Consider the following 25,510-nt stretch of genomic DNA (forward strand, 5'->3'; position numbering starts at 1 on the left):
AAAAGCCATACGGTCGTGTGAAAGAGGCCTTAAAGAAAAGGCGTGTGCAAATACCCTAAGGGGAACAAGCATTCAGTGCTGTTACACCCAAAAATACAGGGAGGAAACATTCTGATCAGCTAGCTGACATGGGATCTGCCCACACCCTTTACTCTTATGATAGACATGTCAGCTGAATCAGCTTTGAAACGCATGACAGATTTTTTAGGGCGTCATCTCTCTCCACATTTCATAATTCCAATACTTAACCATTTATCAGGAGCTGTGACAGTGCTAGATTACTGTTTACAGCGAGTGCAGTTATTCTGCGAAAAGAGAAGTGAAAATGTACAGACCAGTGGGCACAGGCCTGTTATTCCACTTAATTAAGAATTATGTAAAGACGGGGGGCACTAACTGGCAATATATGGACCAACACAATAACCTAAAATAACATTTATTTGATAGTTTCACATCATAAAAACACAAACCAATTGCAATAAAATCATGGATGAAAAAAATATAACCCTATAAGATGTATATAAAAACAATATAAACCCGATCTTAATCAATATACCCCCTGTAGTAGTGATATCTGTATAATACTATCTACAGGTGGTGTTATATCACAATCTATGCTGGTGGCATTATATAGTATGATCTTACGAGCCATTTTTCTTCACTGCTGTAGGTCAGCTTTAGGCTAGGGCTACACGACGAAATGCGTTGCGTGACAATAAGTCTCAACACACATAGGGCACAACTACACTGCAACATTTTGTCGTGAAACAATTTTTATAATGACGGGCTATAGTGTTGCGCTGCAACATGATGCGACAGTCACAGAAAAAGCCATCTTTAATGGAATGCAGCGCGACACCATAGCCCATCATTATAAAAATTGTTGCACGACACGTGTCGTCGTGTAGCCCTAGCCTTCAAAGGGGCAGGCACTGTGGAGGTAACTATTAAAGGGGCAGCTGCTGTGGAGGTTACTGTTAAGGCAGCAGGTTACTGTGAGGTCATTGTTAAGGGAGCAGGGTACTGTGGAGGACACTGTTAAGGGAAGGGGGAACTGGGGCGGTCACTGTTAAAGGGACGGGTGCTGTGGGGGTCTGTTAAGGGGGCAGGGAACAGTGAAGGTCACAGATAAGGGGACGGTCCCCTATGGAGGTCAGTGATAAGGGACAGGGTGCTGTAGAGGTCACTGTTAAGGGGGTGAGCCCTTGAGGAGGTAACTGTCAAGGGAGTGGGCTGCTGTGAAGGTTAAAGTTATGGGGATGGGCTGCTGTGGAGGTCCCATTTTAAGGAGGTGGGGCACTGTGGGGGGGGGGGGGGGTTCAGTGTTAAGGGGACAGGGTGCTGTAGAGGTCACTTAAGGGGGATACGGTCGATGTCTTAACGCACAAACATTAAATGAAACAGATGAAATATACCCGTGCTAAGTCGGGTCCTTCTGCTAGTGTACAACTGCAGGTGCCATGGCTGAGTAGTATCAATCTGAGGCAACAAAAGGAGCGTTGTAGTTCCTTTAGGTTCTCTGCACTCTAATTCGACCGCTGCCAATTACTAACCAACTTGACCATTTTACAAAGCAGTGCTCCAGCTCTCCTGCAGGCTGTCCCAGCAGAAAACAGCCTGTTGGAGCTCTCTGGATTCGGCAGAGCTGGATGTTGCCTCAATTCCCACTGGCCCTATTGCCTCTAAAGGGATATGGAAATTATGGCGGGATTTGGCCGGACAAAAATTGTCACATGCAGCTTTTTTCCAGCCAAATCCTGGCATATTTGACGGGTAGCAGACAGATCTCTGCCAGATCCCATTATAGGCAATGGTTCAGCAGAAACTGAGCCAACATCCGGCCTTGCCAGATCCAGAGAGCTCCAACTGGCTGTTCTCTGCCGGAGCAGCCTGCAGGAGAGCTGTAACACTAGTGTGAATCTAACCTTAGGCAAACCCAACATATCCCCTTCTAAGATCTCCCTGTCCAGTTAGTGCAGGGTTTCTCAACTCCGATCCTCGGGACCCACCTACCCGTCGGGGTTTGAGAATAACCCACAGAATGAATACCCGAGTTAAGTCCTGATGCAGAGACATTAATTATATCACCTGCTCAATACTAAGGAGATCCTAAAAACATGACTGGTAGGTGGGTCCCGAAGACTGGAGTTGAGAAAACCTGAGTTAGAGGAAGCAGATTACACCCATTGTGAGTGGTGTGTAAATGTTCACATGGAGATATCTTCAAATGTGTCTCCGACAAACAGCTTAGATCTGTACTATGTAATCTCTAGGCAAGCTGCAGGTTAAATAATGTCACATGCCCCTTTTCAGTCTGGTGGTGCCGATAAGCAGGGTGTTATTTTCGGTAAAAAGGAAATGGGTAGTGATAGGTTATAGAACAGATAAGGCGCTTCTCATGTTTGGCAGAAGTGATAAGTGAAAAGGGAATTTTCTAACCAAAATTAACTGAAGAAAACACTGTAAAAACATAGTATAAAGTAATACAAGATTGTCAAGTGTAAATATAGATTTATAATAGTCTGGAGTCTTTAGTCCATAAAAATGATGGCAAACTAAAAGGGGTTGTCGCACAAAAATATAAAAAATATTCAAGATTTTTCAAACCAGCACCTGGATCTGAATACTTCTGCAAATGCAGGCTATTAAAAAATTTGCACTATTAACCTATTACATTCCTAAGATTATTTGAACAGTGCAAATGCGAAAAATAAATATGTGAGAAAAAAAATAAGAAATAATCTTTTCAGTGATAAAAATGGCATATAAAAGTAAACTTGTCATAATCAATGGAATAACGCTTCACTGGTCAGACGCAAACATAATTATCAACAAGCATTATTTATGACTTCACAGATTCCAAAAGGGCTCTATCACACCGCGATACTGGGCAGGTGCTGACCACAAAATGCTACCCAAGATATAGAAAATCCACTATGCCAGCTGTATAAAACACAGTTCATCTTTATTAAGTATATCACATTAAAAACATAGAACTATTTATTAACAGGCAGACACAACATCCTAACAAGGTCTAATAAATCACAGTAAAACGTTAGACATGCTATAATTTGTAATAACAGTAGTATTCCCACAATCAGCACCCTAACTATTACCAATATTGGATCCAACAGTAAATAAACCCAGCACATAAAAACAAAATAAAAACAGACCAAGTTGATGGCACCCAGAAACACCCCAACACAGTCGCTTTCTGCAGACCCCTGCTTCACGCAATACGTGTTTGTTCACCTCTACATGGACTTTTCTGATATTCTGTTACATCAGAGGAACGGAAAAACAGCATGTACAAAAGGTGTTCATTTTGGTGTGTTGCGGATCCGCAACACACCAGGCCGGCACTCGCTATAGAAATGCATATTCTTGTTCGCAGCTGCAGACAAGAATAGGAAATGTTCTATCTTTTGCGGAGCTGCGGACCGGAAGTTCGGGGCCGCGCTCCGCAAATGCAGAAACTGAGAGCACATAGTGTGCTCTCCGCTTCATGTCCAGACCCATTCAGTTACAGGATCGCACTCGGGTCCGCGCGATAGACGGGATCACGCTGCTACTGAGGCAGACGGTGCATGCGCCGCCTGTACAAGCGCGGTCCCGGCGACTGAGCCGGGTGTCAATTAGACTGCATAGAGGCGGGTTTAGGGCAGGGGAGTTACAGCCTGGAGTGAGGGGAGGGCTACCCCCTTGACTTCTATCGTGACTTGTGGAGCTGGAGAAGAGTACTTTATAAGGCGATTTTTTCATGCATATACATGGCAGAAAAGCGGGACAAGACTGTATGATAACACAATGAGGATGATCTATAAGGTACTTTTTAAAGTTTAAGTGAAATGCAGGTGAAAGGTTCGCTTTAACAGTTTTGTGTGTTTTTTGGCAGCGTTATGCCTATATGGTAATTGTGCGTGTCGTATACAGCCAATGATGGATAAAATGAGACACCATGAGTTTTACCCCAAAAGTCTGTATCATCACCTAACATACAAGAATGTTGGGTTAATTCACGTCCAACCATTCAGCAATGACCAAGAAAACCAGCTCTTACCTTCCATGAGCATGAAAATCCAAGTGTACAAACTGGTCCTCATTGGATATCGCTCTCTTGGCACGTTGGTGTTTTTGGTGTAAGGAGTCCATGTCATAAGACAATCCTTCATAATGTTTAATATAATTATTCAATTTGTTTCCATACTGACCTGCAAATAAACAGCAAAGAACACATTTTACTTACATGCAAAAAAACTGAAAAATGTTAAGCTATTGGGCATAACTAGTTTTCTAAGCTCAAACAGACAAAACTAAAAGGGCCCATTAGGACAAGCACTTCGATTGACAAAAGCAAAAAAAAAAAAAAAAAAAAAAAAAAAAAAAACACAATGCAACAGCACTCATAATGCAATACAATTGTGCCATACGCATTATAGAAAATATACTCCTGCTAATGCTCCGTTATAAATGTGAGATTCTTGGCAAATACATTTCTGGTTGCCTAAAGATGCCAGTAGGGGGAGATTAGGAGCTTACATAGTGTTATTAAAGGGGTTGTCCGGGTTCAGAGCTGAACCCGGACATACCCTTATTTTCACCCCGGCAGCCCTCCTGAGCCTGGCATCGGAGCATCTCATGCTCCGATGCGCTCCCGTGCCCTGCGCTAGATCGCGCAGGGCACAGGCTCTTGTGTTTACAATAACACACTGCCGGGCGGTAACTTCCGCCCAGCAGTGTGTTCGGTGACGTCACCGGCTCTGAGGGGCGGGCTTTAGCTCTGCCCTAGCCGTTTTACTGGCTAGGGCAGAGCCAAATCCCGCCCATCAGTGCCGGTGACGTCACCGGGCTGCCTGTCAGCCCCATAGAGAGCCCGGTATGTCACCGGAACTCAGAAAAATGCCTTTGCCCTGCGCGATTTAGCGCAGGGCAAAGGAGAGCATCGGAGCATGAACTGCTCCGATGCTCATGTCAGGGGGGCTGCCGGGGTGAAAATGGAGGGATGTCCAGGTTCAGCTCTGAACCTGGACAACCCCTTTAAATTGGAATGAAATTCGTATGCAGTTAGCTCCCCCTAGTGGTAACACTCTAAATTGAATTTAACCTCTGTACTTTAACATTGCTCAAGTACAAACTTGTGAAAGAGACGTGCTGACATTTACACACAAGCATAGAAAGGTTTCTGTGGTTCTCAGTACTGCATAACTGAGATAAAGTAGTTAATAGAGATGAGCGAATTTCATATTTTGAAATTCGTTCACGCTTCGTTTGGGGGTAAAAGCAGAATTGCGTTATGGATTCCGTTTCCACAGACCATAACGCAATTCTATGATGGAAAGCATAATGGAATGCCTTTCCATGGAATGCAATTCTGTTTTTACCACCCAAAAAAGCGTGAACGAATTTCAAAATATGAAATCCGCTCATCTCTAGTAGTTAACATAAGAGACAGATGTTGAGAACACTACAGTAGGAACAGGACGTTCATGATAGACTTCAGGTTTAATGCTCCTTTCATCTGACAACCATCAAGAGATCCCATTAATCTGGAATGACATTAATTACAAGATGCAGTTTTAGTACAGAAATATCTGGACTTAAAGGGAACCTGTCACCTCCAAAAACCATCCCAAGCCACTAGCAGTACCTGAGAGTAGCCCGCAGTGTGTTTCTAATGATCATTTTCGTTCAGCAGTCAGATGTGGTTAAAGCTCTGAAAACGTCCTTTTATCCTCCTTCTGCGCCATTTTCTAGTCATGCCTGAAGTCAAGGCGGCAGCGGCCTCCTTGCTTCAAGTCAAGGTAACCATGCCCCCTGTGACTGACAGCGCTTACGCAGAGAGAGTTCGACGAATGCAGTGTGGGACTCGCACTGTGACGAGTCTGGTATCTAGGCTATGGGTAGCGCGATTCCGTTTATTCAGAATTGCAACTTGCGCTCCAAAAGGAGCAACTAGTAACGTCACTATGCAACTACGGTCCACACGTCACAGCGCGAATCCCACACCTCTTTCAGCAGGGGGATCATATCTAATTTTGGGAAGGCAGTGCGCTGTATCAGGGATGGTTCTAGAAGCAACTCATTTTTAATTATGTGGTCTCTGAAGGAAAATGAAATGTGTTTCTCAAAATTCAAGTCAATATATAGTATATTGCAGCTAAAACTGAAAACTAGCGAAAAAAATATTACTAAAGACACGATCAAATAACAAGCCCAAAAGCAACGCAGCAGGTTTCAAACATTTTCAACCTCAGTAGGAAGCCAGTCAATGAAAGGTTAAAAGCCAAGGAGTAAGAAAAGGATATCTGGCTGGTAAAGGTATTCTCTGCTAGCGCCACAAATAAATCACAAAAATAAAAACACATAAAAAAACAATTTTGGACCTGCACTTTTGTGAGACGCCAATTTTCCCGTCACAGGGAATCCATCTACCTGCCACAAATCAGGCAATTAAAAATCTCTACTCCTTTAAAATTCGAGTCCTTAGTTCAAACTACTAAAGAAGCAATTGTCCTCAAGGAAGGACATCTGTTGTTTTTCCTTATCTTCTTGTAGCTACTTGTTCCTTTGAGAACATCCCAGTAAATGGATTCTAATGTCCTCTAATCTTTTGTCCCTCCGGGTCTGATGCGGCTCTGTGTATTCATTTATCTTTCATGCATGACAGCTTTCCTTCATCTGAATTCTGCTGCCACTTTTTTTTTTTTTACTTGGGAAAGGTTCGGCACCACATAAATAAGTAACTTTGGGTTTTAAACATTGGAATATTTGATAATAATGAGCCGGAATATCAGGCATACAGAACGGCTACCACCTGCTATTTTTCTCTAAACACAGTCCCTGAATTTAAAGGGAACCTGTGATATTGAACATGATATCTGATCACGTTAGACAACAGGAGGAGCTGAGCCAATGAATATACCCTTTAGTGGGAATGATTCAGCATAACATAATTGACTGCATTCCCTGTATTAAGCCTCATTCACACGTCAGTGTACAAATCCATGAGAAAGTGGTCAGTGATGCCCCCGTGAAGAATCCGTGTGCGATCCGTCTTTCACTGATACTTCACAGCTGAAAAATTATTTTCAAACCATCTCTTCCTAATGATCCGTGAAACACGGATGCAACATGGATGGCATCCGTGGATTTCACGAACCCATAAACTAAAATGGGCGTGATGGATCAGTGAACAAACACAAAATAAAGAATGCATCCATGCTAAAGACACCGACCCACGGACTCCGCTAAAACATGGAGGTGTGAATACACACATTAAAATGAATGGGGATGTGCGCTGTCTGTGGAGAACACGTACAGCACATGACCATGGAATACTGACGTGTGAAAAACGGATGGTAATTACCAAGTAGGACCACCCACAGGACTCCTAAGCAGAAAACAGACCCTTTCATGGGTTCTCGCTTACATGGCTTGGGCTCAAGAACAACCTCAACTAACACAATGTTCCTGGGCCCAAATGTAAGGACTAGTCACCTTACACGAGACCAAGGGGTCTTGTGGGTCTCCTCAAGCTTGAGATCCAGAGTGTGATTACAGCCTCTGCCTCCGTTACTTTTACGCCTGCAGAATTACTATGGTTAATATGTAACACCCCGGAGTAGTGTTACCACTCCTACACCCTGCTACTATCTTTAATGGGCTAACATAAATGTCATCTATGTATTTTCGTCCAGCTCCTCTACATCATGCAATGATATAATCTTTCTATGCAACTGTTTATTATATGTAATGCGCCTGGTTCATCAGCAGGTAGCAGCGCAAATGGCAGAGCTATCCTTAGACAGAATGGAACTCGCCATTCCATTCTCCCCCCATTGGGCAGAAGTTGGCCAGTCCTAGTTCCGACCAGGAGGAGGGGTAGCAGTTCTAGATTGTTCCGGTTTGGACTCCATGTTGGAGCTGAGAAGACCTGAAAGAAATAGCAGCCAGAGGAAATTGTTCTTCGGCTGAAGATGAGCCATTTTCTGGGTGTCAGGAGGGGAATAACAGTCGACGGCACCCCATCCAAGCATACCAGAACAGACCTAAAGTACAGAAACCAGACTTGGGCCTCTTTCACACTACCGTATGGCTATTTCAGTGTTTTGAGGTCCGTTTTTCACGGATCCGTTGTTCTGTTTTTTTGATTCCGTTGTGTTTCAGTGTCCGTTCCGTTTTTCCGTATGGCATATACAGTAATTACATAGAAAAAAATTGGGCTGGGCATAAAATTTTAAATAGATGGTTCCGCAAAAACGCAATGGATACGGAACACATACGAATGCATTTCCGTATGTGTTCAGTTTATTTTTTATTTTATTTTTTGTGGACCCATTGACTTGAATGGAGCCACGGAACGTAATTTGCGGGCAATAATAGGACATGTTCCATCTTTCAACGGAATGCATACGAAGTACATTCCGTTTTTTTTTTTTTGCGGAACCATTGAAATAATTGGCTCCGTATACGGAACGCAAAAAACAGCCTGCAAAACGAAGAAAGAAAAAAAAAAAACTGTAGTGTGAAAGAGGCCTGAAGCAGAGTTTAGTGCAGCATGAAAGGAAAACAAAGTGATTAAGCAAGCCTGTCAGTACAGCAGAGAAAGCAGAGGTGAGTTTGCCTGCCAGTTTATGCTAAAGCCTGCTGGGACTAAGACACAGCCTGCCAATCGTTTGGATGAATGTTTATTCAAGTAAAGCTGCCATTGAATTTCACCACGAGGTCTGGACTCAATTTATTTCTCCTTCAACCCTCAATTATTGCCCCTTTTTAATGCCAAAACCTGTGGTCCCACTGTATCCAGGTAAGAGCACCGTGACACAAAGACATAGGCCGCACCACACCACTCGGCAGTCAACTAAACCTGGGACACAACAGGGCCCGGGGGTGCAGCTCATTGCAAATACACCCTACTATTCATTTTTTATTATTACATTTGGGAAATTATGAGGGACATTTATCAAAACTGGGACAACGAAAAACTATCCATAGCAACCAGATTGATCCTTCTATTTTTCAAAACTCCCTTAGAAAATCAAAGAATCAATCTGATTGGTTGCTGTAGGCAACTAAGCCAGTTTTCCTTTGCCCCAGTTCTGATGAATCTCCAGATCCATGTTTTCTGAAGCAGGGGGTCATGTCGAGTACAACACGAGTCGATGTGTCATTATCCGATGTGTCTGATTCACCTCTGTTGGGTAAATGAAGTAAAATATCATTTCCTGCAAAGCATTATTACTGCACCTGTTTTACTGAATCACCAAGACTGTCAGTTTGTCCTGAAAGATACACACAAGGAGATGTCTTATGCTTATCTAGTCTTAAGCTGAATGATGAATCTGGTGACAACCAGTGTATGTCAGACTAACCAACCCTGACTCCCTTAACATGAACATTCAGCTTGTCAACTATATATGCAGCTTCAACAAAGCTACAGATAAAGGGACCAGGCAGATAAGTCTGAAAAATATCCAGGACATAATGATGTACAATCCTTTAATTCCTTAAATGGAACCCGTCATCAACTTTCTGCTGACCTCACCAAGGGCAACATAAAGAAGTGACAGAAATGCTGATTTCAGCGGTGTATCACTCATGAGCTAAACGTGAGTGGATGCTGAGAACCAGCATCATAATCATTGCAGCCCAGGCCTTGTAAAGAGTCACATCCACCTGAGAAGAGTCCTGGTTATACATATTCTCCTGCACTCTCCCCGTCTATCTGCTGATGATTGGCAGTTCTCTCCTAGAGAGGAAAGGAGAAAACTAGGTAGAAGCCTGTCAGCCATCAGCAGGTGGGCAGGAGATCATGAATAACCAGGACTCTTCTCAGGAGGCCGGGACTCTTTTCCAGGTCCAGTCTGCAAGGATTGTGATATTGGTTCTCGGCAACCACTTACTTTTAACTTATAAATGACAGACCTCTGAAATCAACTCACCTGTCTGTACTTTATTCTGCCGTTAGTATGGGTTTGTTCATATCTGCATCAGGATGTGGGGTGCATGCCGAAGACGAAAGCGTCAAAATAAAGAACCGCAATGAAAGTCACTGAGCCCACAACGCAAATGAATGACTCCTCACTAGGATGCAAATAAGCCATTACTAATGTGATCCCAAAACCAGCCACAATGATTAGTGTCAAACCTGCGTGAGGCGTTTAATAGAGCAGATTGATATATAAAATTGTATGGGAACAGATCAAGTATAACTTACATTTGTGTAAATCTCTGGAGTCCAGGGGGTGGTCCCACCTAGTGACCTGCCGCTATGGTGTGTGCACAGTCATTAGGAAGGTTGTCAGTCACTGAGCAGCACCGCCCACTGGACTCCTAGGAAAGAGCAGGGATTTAAATAAATGACAAGCTTTATGTAAAGAGTAAGGGCCAGATTTATCATTAGCTCAAGTCAAATCAATGGAGTGAAAAAGTCGCAAATGTTGGCGCTATGCTCGCCAGTTTTCTGAAAGTGGCATGTTTTCTTATGTAAATGAATCTCTAGACAGATTTACTATTGCGAAAATTTAAGGCGTCACAAAAAATTGCACAATGTCACTCCAGTGAGAACCATGCTCATCTTATGCGATTTTTTAATAGAACATGTGACATTTTCGTATAGACGTGCGATTTTTGTAAAGCCGCTTACTGAAGGATAAACTGCTACCGTCAAACCACATTGATCACAGTATTAAAGGGAACCTGTCATCGGGATTTTGGGTATAGAGCTAAGGACATGGGTTGCTAGATGGCCGCTAGCACATCCGCAATACCCAGTTCCCATAGCTCTGTGTGCTTTTATTGTGTAAAAAAAAAAAAAAAAAAAAAAACACGATTTGACACGTATGCAAATTAACATAAGAGTCATATCTTACTTGTGTGACCAGAAAAGTCATATTTTCAAGCTCCGACTCATCTCAGGTTAATTTGCATATGTATCAAATCTGTTTTTATACACAAAAGCACACAGAGCTATGGGGACTGGGTATTGGGGATGTGCTAGCGGCCATCTAGCAACCCATGTCCTCAGCCCTATACCCAAAATCCCGGTGACAGGTTCCCTTTAAAAAGGACCAATAATAAATCTGACTTAGCCAAAAGTTACTATTATAATTACTGAAAGTGCACATTTCTATTCAAAAATAGCTCTAAAGTGGCCCAATTTGTGCCTTAGCAACAACTCGCTTAACTTTTAATTTTTACTTAAAGGGAATCTGTCACCTGGTTTGACCATATTAAGCTCTCACCATTGCCATGAATAAATTACCTTCTCTCCTGCAGTGGTTTTCTTTCTTATATTCATGATTTCATGATCTTTGTGTAATGCAAATGAACCCTGAAGGTGCCCAGAGGGGCGTTATTCTTCACCCTCTGAGCCCAGTAACGCCCCCCTGCAGTGCCTAGCCCGCCTTAGTTTAAAGCCCAAGCACGCCTCCTCGCTATGTAGTATCGTCCCACAGCCTAGTTTAACGGCGCCGCCCCCTCTGCTACGTTAGTTAATTCATTTAAGCCAGGCACCTTAAATCTTTAGTTAGTCCGGCTGAAATCTCGCGCAGGCGCAGTACCACCTACTGCCTGCGCGATCCGACCGTTCCTGAGGGCAACAGATAAGAATACGTCACTGGGCTCTGTGCATGCCCAGTGACACTTTTGAGGCTGTTGCCCTCAGGAGCGGTCGGATTGCACAGGCGCAGGCAGTAGGTGGTACGGTTTTATTTACTTCTACGAGGCCGAGTTGCGCTTAGGCCATGTGACCAATGAACATGTCACTCGGCCTAGGGAAAGCTGTGAGTTCATCAGTATTAAAGTCTCACCATCTACCATCAAGAAGAAAAATATGATTCGTGCACACAACCGATGCCTATTTAGGGTCTGCAAATTGTGTCCATAAAGAGGACAAAAATAGGACACGTTCTATATTTTTGAAGATGTTTGCGGCCCAATTGAAATGTATGGGTCCACATCTTTTATTCACAGGAGTCCTATGCAGAGGCCACCATTAAACTGGTCTTCTGAAGTAGGTTTGATGTCACCAATTACGCTGATGTGATATCTTGAATGTTATGTCTCATGTACACGACCATGTTCATTGTGCCGACTGCTTTCTTTCTATTGAGGACCTATTGACTTTGTGGTCTGCATTTAGCAGCCAAGTATAGGACATATTCTAACTTTTTGCTTAGGCTACTTTTACTTTTCTGAGATTAGTCATGGGCTCTCAAAAGCGGTCCAAAACGGATCAATTTTTCTCTAATGCTCTCGGAATGGAAAAGGATCCGCCCAGGATGCAAAAAATGTGCATGCAACATAGCTGGTATCCGCAACTTGCAGATCGTCTTATTACACTCACAGTTCTAAGTTAACGACAAGTCGGTTATCCTACAAAAACGTATATATGTGAAAGCGTGAAACGCAACCATCTTACCGAAGGCTAATGGGTGCACCTCTACTTGGAAAACAAAGCTAAGGTGCTAAGCCTGCATATTATGTATGTAAATCTTCTCTGAAAGTGTGTGAAAATGAAGCAAAGTAAAGCTGGTTGCTGCCTGGGAAATTACTTTGATGAAGTGATGAGCCAAGGAGATCAATTCAAATTTGTGCCATTTCTCCGGTGCCTAAAACGGACTAGTTCCCATTGAAAGCGTAATGACAATAATGCATGCTGCCAATCAACTCTAGAGAGCCAAATTGTCATATTTTATCAGCAACGAGAGTAGTCGTGTGTGGAAATGTGCTTTCAAGAAAGCTGTTAGATACTCTTCATAAATGAAAGGCATCACATTATGATAAGCGAGACCTCCTTTAACCAGGCATACTTTACACATACACACGTTTACACGAGAGAGACCCCGTGGGAGATTCTTTCCAGTCAATGCATTGCAAATGGTTCTTTAAACCCATCATTAAATACTAAATCAACTGAAATTACGCAAATTTGGTTGCTTAAAATTCATTACTTACAAAATGGTAATCGTTTGTTTTCTGAATGTTTCATTTAGTTCATGCATTTTATTGCCGTGAAAACCAAAAAATAAACCACACCACACACACCTGTCGGAGGATGCATCAATTTATAAGACAGCGAAAAAGGCGCAAACTACGAAAAATGTATCTAAATGGCGAACATGACATAATGGAGAGGACTCACAGGGGAGTCCTCTCAATGTATGTTACTGCTGGTTTGTGGGAACACAAGGGAGTATGCAGATTTTATACAGACACCTTAGCAGGACCCATTATAAATCAGGTGCTGGTGTCCATCGTGCAACCTATCTGGAACCGCACCGTGAATTCCATAACCCACAACGCACTTGGATGGGGTTGTCCAAGAGAACTATAAAATCTTGGACAAGCCCTCCAATAGCCCAAAATAAAAATCATATTACACTCAGCGCTTTCTTCAGCACATTCTCTAGTGCTGGTCTAGTTGTCCTGCCGCAGCTCATTTACAAACAGCGGTAATGTGCATTAGTATGGCATCTGAAAACTACAGCCAATCACAGTTTTCAACTTAAGACCACTGTGGACCGCGATAGGCTGCAGCGGCACATCACCAGTCCAGTGTCAAAATAAGCGGCGTTAAGAGGACTGCTCCAAAACCGCAGAGAACAGCGCTGGAGAAAGGGGCGAGCATAACATGATTTTTATCTAAAGGTTCTGGAGGGCTTGTCCAAGATTTTTTGTTACCTCGGACAACCCCTTTAGGGTACGGCCAGAAAGCGACAATGTCACAGGACAAAAAGGGTACAACTACACTCTGACATGTGCTGCGCAACATTTCTTGTAATGATAGTCAATGGTGTTGCACTGTGACTGCTACACGGCGGTTTCACAAGAATCCATCGTGGATCCGCAAAATACAGATGGTGTCCGTGTTGCACCTGTTTCTTTGCAGGCCCATTAACTTCAATGCGTCCGTGGTCTACATTTTGAGGCCAGGTATAGGACGTGTTCTATCTTGTTGCGGAAGGGACAAATGGATGGGGAAAAAGCACACAGATCATCTGTGTGCTTCCCACATCTGTATGTCCAGTCCAAAAAAAGATAGAATATGTCCGCAGAATGAGAACCATGGACCCACTGAAGTCAACAGGTACGCGGACAGGACATCGACTGCAGCTGTATTTTCCGTAAAATAAATATGGTCAAATGCATTAGCCCTAATTTGATGGAGCTGATGACACTGCCAACCCCTTTAATCAATGCACAAAATTAAAGATGGCAGCACCTCAGTAGTGGGACATGTCTTACTGTTTGAGAAGCTTTGGTTAAGGCCTCATGCACATGGAACAGACACGGACTAAAACAACGGTCCTGTGCATGAGGCCTAAATGTGACTCTTTCAAAGAAAAAGCTTTCTGGTCATTTGGCCGGTTCTTACATTTCTACCCACACTATTACCCTGCATACACCTCTGCAGGGGAAATATAGTATTCTGTGGGTCCCATTTAAATGAATGGACGACAAAGTAATAAAGGACCGTCGCGAAACTGCCACTGTTGAACCATTCTTAGTGGTTCCTCTAGGGATAACAGAGGGAAATTCAACGCTGTCCAGCCCCTGATGTCAATATGCATAGAACATGGACAAGGGTTGTCTTGTTGTTAGGGTTTGTTCACACACTGGATTTTGGAGTTTAAGGGTGGATTCTGCAACGAAAACCATATGACATTTGCACTGAAACCATCTCCCATTGTTTTCAATGGGAGGCTGTCAGTTTACACAGCTGAGGACTTTTTACTTGCGGTTTTCTAGACCATGGCACACGTGGACATATCCATTCTTGGGAAACCATGTTAGGAGCTTGGTGATGTTTGAGTTCATTCCAGTGGAGCTAAACCAAAAGTGGAACCACAGCACTCGAGCTATAAATACACTGCAGAAACCACGGCAGACATGTGAACAGACATTGAAAGTGGTATTCTGATTGTAGTGGATAACTATTAGATCATTGCAGGTACTACCACTGGGACCCCCACCGATCACGAGAACAGGGGCCTGTACCCAATTAACAGGAGTTCTGGAGATGGACGAGAACCATACCCAGCAGACCGATACAGCCAATAAAAACTTGACCTGACCCTGTGGCAAAAGTTGTATTCAACAGCAGTAACTCAAAATTAAATTTATATAGTCATCTCACTTTCAAAGCACCCCAACACAGAAAGAAATCTGCTGGCTACTTTAAATAGCCTTTACCGCATTAGACATTTATGGCATAGCCACCTGACTGAATTGTCACGGCTGTGTCTCGGTCTCTGTGTTGTTTGCCGCGCATGCTGGTTGCCTAGGGCAACATGTAGGTTATTCAGCATGTGTGTACACTTCTCCTTTAAGGTTGCTTCCCTTCCCTGTCTGGTGCTTGTGTTGTTAACTACCTGGCTGGGTGTGGTCACTAGGTGCTTATATTGCCTGTGGCTGGTAGCCTGGAGTTTAGATGTCCTCCAGCCTCTGTTGGTGCTGGAGCTATGCTCCTGTCCTAGGTATTCCATCTGCCCAGTTATTGAGGGCCACCTAGTGAGACATCAATGTCATCTCGTTGTTTCTCTGTCATCCCGTTGTTAGGCCTCATGCACACGGACGTTTTTTTTCACGGTCCGCAAAACGGGGTTCCGTTGGTCCGTGATCCGTGACCGTTTTTCCGTCCGTGGGTCTTCCTTGATTTTTGGAGGATCCACGGACATGAAAAAAAAGTCATTTTGGTGTCCGCCTGGCCGTGCGGAGCCAAACGGATCCGTCCTGAATTACAATGCAAGTCAATGGGGACGGATCCGTTTGATGTTGACACAATATGGTGCCATTTCAAACGGATCCGTCCCCATTGACTTTCAATGTAAAGTCTGGAGTTCTGTTATACCATCGGATTGGAGTTTTCTCCAATCCGATGGTATATTTTAACTTGTAGCGTCCCCATCACCATGGGAACGCCTCTATGTTAGAATATACTGTCGGATATGAGCTACATCGTGAAACTCATTTCCGACAGTATATTCTAACACAGAGGCGTTCCCATGGTGATGGAGACGCTTCAGGTTAGAATATACAAAAAAACTGTGTACATGACTGCCCCCTGCTGCCTGGCAGGTGCTGCCAGGCAGCAGGGGGCAGACCCCCCCTGTTTTTAACTCATTGGTGGCCAGTGGGCCCCCCCTCCCCTGTTGTTAACTCGTTGGTGGCCAGTGTGCGCACCCCCCTCCCTCCCTCCCTCTATTGTTTTAATACATTGGGGCCAGTGTGCGCGCGCCCCCCAACCCCCCCTCCCTCCCTCTCTTGTTTTAATACATTGGGGCCAGTGTGCGCGCCCCCCAACCCCCCCTCCCTCCCTCTCTTGTTTTAATACATTGGGGCCAGTGTGCGCGCGCCCCCCCAACCCCCCTCCCTCCCTCTATTGTTTTAATACATTGGGGCCAGTGTGCGCGCGCCCCCCCAACCCCCCCTCCCTCCCTCTATTGTTTTAATACATTGGGGCCAGTGTGCGCACCCCCCCACCCCCCTCCCTCCCCCCATTGTAATAATCATCGGTGGCAGCGGAGTAGAAGATTTTCATACTTACCTGGCTGCTGGCTGCTGCGATGTCTGCGTCCGGCCGGGAGCTCCTCCTACTGGTAAGTGACAGCAATGCGCCGCACAGACCTGTCACTTACCAGTAGGAGGAGCTCCCGGCCGGACGCAGACATCGCAGCAGCCAGCAGCCAGGTAAGTATGAAAATCTTCTACTCCGCTGCCACCGATGATGATTACAATAGAGGGAGGGAGGGGGGGGGGGGTTGGGGGGGGGGTGCGCACACTGGCCCCAATGTATTAAAACAATAGAGGGAGGGAGGGGGGGTTGGGGGGGCGCGCGCACACTGGCCCCAATGTATTAAAACAATAGAGGGAGGGAGGGGGGGTTGGGGGGCGCGCGCACACTGGCCCCAATGTATTAAAACAATAGAGGGAGGGAGGGAGGGGGGTGCGCACACTGTGCCACCAACAGTTAACAACAGGGGAGGGGGGGGCCGCACAATGATATTCAAACTGGGGAGGGGGGGGGTCTGCCCCCTGCTGCCTGGCAGCCCTGATCTTACAGGGGGATATGATGGGGTTAATTGTACTATCATATCCCCCTGTAAGAGATCGGGTGCTGCCAGGCAGCAGGGGGCAGTCTTGTACACAGTTTGTAGTGTATTCTAACTAGAAGCGTCCCATCACCATGGGAACGCTTCTGTGTTAGAATATACTGTCGGATCTGAGTTTTCACGAAGTGAAAACTCAGCTCTGAAAAAGCTTTTATGCAGACGGATCTTCGGATCCGTCTGTATGAAACTAACCTACGGCCACGGATCACGGACACGGATGCCAATCTTGTGTGCATCCGTGTTCTTTCACGGACCCATTGACTTGAATGGGTCCGTGAACCGTTGGCCGTGAAAAAAATAGGACAGGTCATATTTTTTTCACGGCCAGGAAACACGGCTCACGGATGCGGCTGCCAAACGGTGCATTTTCCGATTTTTCCACGGACCCATTGAAAGTCAATGGGTCCGTGAAAAAAAACGGAAAACGGCACAACGGCCACGGATGCACACAACGGTCGTGTGCATGAGGCCTTAACATGTCTTCCTACCTTACCCGTTTCCATGTATGGTGTGGTTTTTGTTCAGGGTTTGTGTTGTATGTCTAGTTGTTGTTCCATGTCTGGTCTGTTTTGGTGTGTACGGTCCTGCATGAATGATATACACTCTTTATACACTCTCCTGTCTTTCTGTGCCTTCAGTGAGAGGGCTCCTGGTTCCCTGGAGAGGGAACAACAAGTCCGTGAACAGCTCTGCCTGAGGCCGCCATGCATCCTGTCCAGGCAGTTACTGGGGAGCTGGATTCTGTGTTTGTTGTTTGAACTGTGTGCTGTATGGTGTTTGAGTTCCAGTACATATTCATGGGTTCCAGTTGTTGTGGCGTGGACTGTTGGGTGTTCCTTCCAGCAGCTGCAGCAGGTAAGTGACCAAGTATACCTATGCTCCTGTTCCAGTGGTTTTTCTTGCCACTGGTTTCTTAACTGCCGATCCAGTTTGGCTCATCATGGTCTTCTCTTTATATTTGCATGTTTTGGGGATTCCTTTCATTGTGGAATGTTCTAGGGGTTAGGTGATCCCGCTCTGGAACATGACAGTATGTTTGGTCTTCCCCTTTCATTGCATGTTCATCCGTGTCTTGGAAGGATCTTTAGGGTTAGTAGGGCCTGCAGTTCCGGTGTATGAGCCCTCCAACCATCTGGGTCCGCTCACACGGATAGGAGTCAGGGCTAGGATTAGGGATGCCTTTTAGGCCTAGTTTATGTTCCTGCTTCCCTTCGGTGCTCGATGGGGAGTTACCCCCCACTCCCCACCGTGACATGAATGGAGCCATGACACCTGTTCGAATAGTAATTAAAAAGCAGGTACCTACAGGAAAGCAATTTGTCCAGGAACCTTTTTATTGGCATGTATGAACATTAAACCTCCTTTTAGTCATCCCTGTTCATATACACTATACCATAAAATAGGCTGGGTTCCTATGGGCGACCCTCCGCAGCAGTAAGAATTTATTACAGTGAAAAGGGCACCGAACACAGCAATTCTGTATAATCTCAAATGCAGCAATACACAACATGTGGATGCCTAAAACAACTGCAGGGGAACTGACCCTCAGAACACATTGATTTTCTTAGTCTACTTACATCTCAAAAATAATAAAAAAAAAAAACTACTGTCGGCACCATCAACCCTATTAAACCAAGCATACTGCCTGGCAGGTTAATCCTGCAGATTGAACACGATTAAAGCCACTTTCACACTCTCGTTTTGTGCAGATTTGTCATGGACGGATCCGTTCAGATAATACAACCGCCTGGATCCGTTCTGAACGGATCAGTTTGTATTATCTTTAACATAGCCAAGACGGATCCATCTTGAACATCACTGAAATTCAATGGCGGACGGATCAGTTTTCAATTGTGCCAGTGAAGACGGATCCATCCCCATTGACTTACATTGTGTGCCAGGACGGATCAGTTTGGCTCGGTTTCAGGTGCAAGCAGCGTTTTGGTGTCCGCCTCCAAAGTGGAATGGAGACTGAACGGAGGCAAACTGATGCATTCTGAGTGGACCCTTCTTCATTCAGAATGCATTAGGGCAGAAACTGATCCGTTTTGGACCGGATCTCACAAACGGAAAGCCAATACACAAGTGTGAAAGTAGCCTAAATTGCTGGGTGGGGAGGTTTGTCTCGAGTTCCTTTTCCTTACAGAGCTAAATGTAGTGTGTCTTTGCTGCGCAGTAAAAATCTAAGTGTCATTGTCATTACAAATAATTAGGGATGAAGTAATAGACTTAAGATGAAACATCCGAAGTCTATTTGCATAAAATTTAATTAAAATACCGTCAGATTAGCCGAAGTTATTACTTAACGAAGTCTTTCAAAAATTAATTTGTACTGTAAAAAAAAAAAATCCCGAACTCTGGTTCAGTTCCAAGTACAGTATTCAAACAAAGTTTTATGCAAATCGACTTTGGATGTTTCATCCGAAGTCGATTCGCTCATCCCTACAAATAACCTACAGAATGCACCTAAGTTTCTATTCAAGTACTTCTAAATAAAAGCTCTCTCTGAATACAGCGGCTTCAGAAATGTACAAGCAGTAAGAAAGAAGCCTGCTCTGCCACTTTCCATAGCATAATGCATGGACATATATTTAACCGCCTTCGGACCTCCTAACGCAGATGTGCAGTCCGGAGGCGGCAGCCCTGCGCACAACGACGCATATACGCGTCATCTCGCGAGGGCCGGGATTTCCTGTGAACGCGCGCGCGCGCTCACAGGAACAGGATGTAAGCGAGTGGATCTCCAGCCTGCCAGCGGCGATCGCTCGCTGGCAGGCTGGAGATCTGATTTTTTTAACCCCTAACAGGTATATTAGACGCCGTTTTGATAACAGCGTCTAATATACCTGCTACCTGGTCCTCTGGTGGTCCCTTTTGTTAGGATCGACCACCAGAGGACACAGGTAGGTCAGTAAAGTCCCACCAAACACCACTACACTACACCCCCCCCCCCCACCCGTCACTTATTAACCCCTTATGAACCATTGATCACCCCCCTGTCATTGATCACCCCCCTGTCATTGATCACCCCCCTGTCATTGATCACCCCCCTGTCATTGATCACCCCCCTGTCATTGATCACCCCCCTGTCATTGATCACCCCCCTGTCATTGATCACCCCCCTGTCATTGATCACCCCCCTGTCATTGATCACCCCCGTCAGGCTCCGTTCAGATGTCCGTATGATTTTTACGGATCCACGGATACATGGATCGGATCCACGGATACATGGATCGGATCCGCAAAACACATGCGGACGTCTGAATGGAGCCTTACAGGGGGGGTGATCAATGACAGGCGGGTGATCACCCATATACACTCCCTGATCACCCCCTGTCATTGATCACCCCCCTGTAAGGCTCCATTCAGACGTCCGCATGTGTTTTGCGGATCCGATCCATGTATCCATGGATCCGTAAAAATCATACGGACGTCTGAATGGAGCCTTACAGGGGGGTGATCAATGACAGGGGGGTGATCACCCATATACACTTCCTGATCACCCCCCTGTAAGGCTCCATTCAGACGTCCGCATGTGTTTTGCGGATCCGATTCATGTATCAGTGGATCCGTAAAAATCATACGGACGTCTGAATGGAGCCTGACAGGGGGGTGATCAGGGAGTCTATATGGGTGATCACCCCCCCCCCCCCCCCTGTAAGGCTCCAGACATTTTTTTGGCCCAAGTTAGCGGAAATATATATATTTTTTTGTTTTTTCTTACAAAGTCTCATATTCCACTAACTTGTGTCAAAAAATAAAATCTCACATGAACTCACCATACCCATCACGTAATCCAAATGCGTAAACATTTTTAGACATTTATATTCCAGACTTCTTCTCACGCTTTAGGGCCCCTAAAAAGACAGGGCAGTATAAATACCCCACATGTGACCCCATTTTGGAAAGAAGACACCCCAAGGTATTCTGTGAGAGGCATATTGAGTCCATGAAAGATTGAAATTTTTGTCCTAAGTTAGCGGAAAGTGAGACTTTGTGAGAAAAAAACAAAAAAAAAAATCTATTTCCGCTAACTTATGCAAAAAAATAAAATAAAATTCTATGAACTCGCCATGCCCCTCATTGAATACCTTGGGGTGTCTTCTTCCCAAAATGGGGTCACATGTGGGGTATTTATACTGCACTGGCTTTTTAGGGGCCCGAAAGTGTGAGAAGAAGAAGTCTGGGATCCAAATGTCTAAAAATGCCATCCTAAAAGGAATTTGGGCACCTTTGCGCATCTAGGCTGCAAAAAAGTGTCACACATCTGGTATCGCCATACTCAGGAGAAGTTGGGCAATGTGTTTTGGGGTGTCATTTTACATATACCCATGCTGGGTGAGAAAAATATCTTGGTCAAATGCCAACTTTGTATAAAAAAAAATTGGAAAAGTTGTCTTTTGCCAAGATATTTTTCTCACCCAGCATGGGTATATGTAAAATGACACCCCAAAACACATTCCCCAACTTCTCCTGAGTACGGTGATACCACATGTGTGACACTTTTTTGCAGCCTAGGTGGGCAAAGGGGCACATATTCCAAAGTGCACCTTTCGGATTTCGCAGGCCATTTTTTTTTACACATTTTGATTGCAAACTACTTCTCACACATTTGGGCCCCTAAATTGCCAGGGCAGTATAACTACCCCACAAGTGACCCCATTTTGGAAAGAAGACACCCCAAGGTATTCCGTGAGGGGCCTGGCGAGTTCCTAGAATTTTTTATTTTTTGTCGCAAGTTAGTGGAATATGAGACTTTGTAAGAAAAAAAAAATTAAAATAAAAATCATTTTCCGCTAACTTGTGACAAAAAATAAAAAGTTCTATGAACTCACTATGCCCATCAGTGAATACCTTAGGGTGTCTACTTTCCAAAATGGGGTCATTTGTGGGGGTTTTCTACTGTCTGGGCATTGTAGAACCTCAGGAAACATGACAGGTGCTCAGAAAGTCAGAGCTGCTTCAAAAAGCGGAAATTCACATTTTTGTACCATAGTTTGTAAACGCTATAACTTTTACCCAAACCATTTTTTTTTTTAATCAAAGACATGTAGAACAATAAATTTAGCGAAAAATTTATATATGGATGTCGTTTTTTTTTGCAAAATTTTACAGCTGAAAGTGAAAAATTTCATTTTTTTGCAAAAAAATCGTTACATTTCGATTAATAACAAAAAAAGTAAAAATGTCAGCAGCAATGAAATACCACTAAATGAAAGCTCTATTAGTGAGAAGAAAAGGAGGTAAAATTAATTTGGGTGGTAAGTTGCATGACCGAGCGATAAACGGTGAAAGTAGTGTAGTGCCGAAGTGTAAAAAGTGCTGTGGTCATGAAGGGGGTTTTAGCTAGCGGGGTTGAAGTGGTTAAAGGGAACCAGTCATCAACTTTATGCTGACCTCCCTGAGGGCAGCATAAAATAGTGAAAGAAATGCTGATGTCAGCGGTGTGTCACTCATGAGCTGAAAGTAAGGGATTGCCGAGAACCAGCATCATCATTGCAGCCCGGGCCTTGAAAAGAGTCAAATCTACGTGAAAAGAGTCATGGTTATTCATAATCTCCTGCTCTCCCGCCTGCTGATGATTGGCAGTTCTCTCCTAGAGATAAAGGGAGAAAACTAGGTAGAAGACTGTCAGTCATCAGCAGGTGAGCAGGAATTCATGAATAACCAGGACTCTTCTCAGGTGTCCGGGACTCTTTTCCAGGCCTAATCTGCAATGATTGTGATGTTGGCAACCACTTAACTTATAAACGACAGACCTCTGAAATTAACTCACCTGTCTGTACTTTATGCTGCTGTTAGTAAGGGCAGCATAAAGTTGATTTCAGGTTCCCTTTAACCCTATTCAACAGTGTACATAAAAATTCAGGAAAAAGAAAGCAAATAAAATTGCATAATTTTTCTCTGTTTTGAACAGGATTGATCAAATTCCATTTCCTCCTCTGTAAACACTTCTAGACAAAGGGCGCAGCCGAGAACAGGATTCCCCCTTCTCTGCTGGGAATATAACTGGCAGAACTGTAGCATCAAACAAACATTCACTTTGCACAATGTCAACTGTAACCCTCTCTCTATTAAAAGCTAGATTTCCCTTGATCAACCATGTCAGAGCAGCTTTTCTACAACTATTCGAAAACCCGGCATCATAGTATTACTATAGCCAAGACAAAATACTTCCATTGCTATAAACCACCAGACACCTGTTAAACCAAAGAAACAATGGGAAAGATTTAGGCTAGCTGTCAACTAGCATTAAAGGGGTTGTCTCATCACAGAAAATGGGGGCATATCGCTAGAATATGCCCCCATTGCCTGATGGTGCGGGGTGCCAGCGGTGGGACCTGCACCTTATATAGAGAACGGAGCCCCGAAAGTGTTGGAGGCCACACTGCACATGTGCAGCCACCCTCAATTTATTTTCAATGGGGCAGCCGAAAAAAGGCGAGCACTGGCTCAGCTATTTGCGTCGGGGCCATAGAAGTGAATGGCAGAGGTGGCCGGTCATTTACTTCTATGGGGAGCGTGCTTGGTGGTGGCCGGACCGGAGTCCTCCATCTTGCGGGGTTCCATTCCCGATATAGGTGCAGGTCCCGCACCTATAAGATAATGGGGGCATATCCTAGCGACATGCCCCCATTGTCTGTGAGGAGACAACCCCTTTAACCGATCCATCAGGAATGCTGGATGCTGCCGGAAAGCCGTCCAGCCCCATTATCTATAATGGGATCTAGCGGTGCCACTCTGATCGACAGCGTTCCCTGTATGCTTCGTTATGCAGAGTTAGCTTTCAATCACTCAGTAGGAGCATCCACACGACTCATGCATAAAAAGAGCATAGGTTTATATGCATAAATTACAAGCTTTACTAAGGGTACTTTCACACTTGCGTCAGAGGATTCCGGCAGGCAGTTCCGGCAATCTGGACGCAAACGGATGGCATGTCAGAAGGGCCCAGATGCAGATCCATATGACAAATCCATTGAAATACCGGATCCGTCTCTCCGGTGTCATGCGGAAAGACGGATCCAGTATTTTTTATTTATTTTTTACAGATTTAAAAAGGTCTGCGCATGCGCGGACCAGAAGAACTGATCAGCCAATGCGTTAATTTTAATGCACTAATACATTTCGATGGAAATTCCGGCAAGTGTTTAGAATTCTTGGCCGAAGAGAAAAATGCAGCATGCTGCAGTATTTTCTCCGGCCCAAAAACATAAGAGGGACTGAACTGATGCATCCTGAACGGATTGATCTCCATTCAGAATGCATTAGGATAAAACTGATAAGTATTTTTCCGGTATTGAGCCCCTGTGACCGAACTCCATACCGGAAAAGAAAAACGCTAGTGTGAAAGTCCCCTTAATCCTTTCCCACAAAACTATACATCAATCTGCTCAGCTCCTCCTGCTCTATAACATGCTGCCTGCAAAAAACAGACAAGAATAGGACATGTTCCAGTTTTTGTTTGAGGGCCAAGGAACGGACATATGGATGCAGATGGCACACGGTGTGCTGTCTTTTTGCGGCCCCACTGCAATGAATGGGTCTGCATGTGTTCAATAAAAATGTGGAGCGGATGCAGACTAAAACGGTCGTGCGCATGAGGCCTTAGCAATACTCCTGTTCCTCAAAACCTACCTTGACAATTTGGAAAACTGTGAAAAAACAAGATGCCTGTGACTTGCATAGCAACGACTGAAATCTATAGCAAAAATTTTCTATTCTGCATTTTGTTAAAAGATCTTTTTTTATTACAGGTTTTTAAAATACACAAAAAATAAGGCGACTTTCACACTGGCGTTTTGGCTTTCCGTTTGTGAGATCCGTTCAGGGCCCTCACAAGCGGTCCAAAACGGATTAGTTTTGCCCTAATGCATTCTGAATGGAAAAGGATCTGCTCAGAATGCATCAGTTTGCCTCCGTTCCGTCTCCATTCCACACTTTCTGCAGCGTTTTGCTGTCCGCCTGACGAAGCGGAGCCAAACGGATCCGTCCTGGCTCACACTAAGTCAATGGAGACGGATCCGTTTTCTCTGACACAATAGAAAACAGATCCGTCCCCCGTTGACCTTCAATGGTGTTTAAGACGTCTTGGCTATAGAAGACATAATACAACCGGATCCGTTCATGACGGACGCATGAGGTTGTATTATTGTAGCGGAAGTGTTTTCGCAGATCCATGACTGATTCGCAAAAAACACTAGAGTGATAGTAGACTAAAGAGTAAAAAAAAAAAAAGAAATAACAAGTATAGAAATTGGTCCCATAGTATACATTAACTATATTAGGTGCCATGTACAGAGGTATAAACACCCAGAACAATGCCTTTAGAGAAGAAAACCTACGGCATCAGCAGAAGAACACCACTATTTTATGTTTCTTACGTTATTATTGCT

At 44.4% G+C, this 25,510-nt stretch overlaps 1 protein-coding gene across 1 annotated transcript in view; it reads right to left on the reverse strand.

Moving 5' to 3' along the window:
- ADAM10 (ADAM metallopeptidase domain 10) overlaps window positions 1-25,510 on the reverse strand; it is a 146,096-nt gene that overhangs the window by 88,305 nt on the left and 32,281 nt on the right. Inside the window, exon 2 of the mRNA XM_044279704.1 lies at window positions 4,061-4,211. Coding sequence (XP_044135639.1) covers window positions 4,061-4,211 — 151 coding nt within the window. The remainder of the gene's footprint in view (window positions 1-4,060; window positions 4,212-25,510) is intronic.

Source organism: Bufo gargarizans, chromosome 2 (assembly GCF_014858855.1).
Source record: "Bufo gargarizans isolate SCDJY-AF-19 chromosome 2, ASM1485885v1, whole genome shotgun sequence".
In the NCBI taxonomy this organism is placed as follows: Eukaryota; Metazoa; Chordata; class Amphibia; order Anura; family Bufonidae; genus Bufo; species Bufo gargarizans.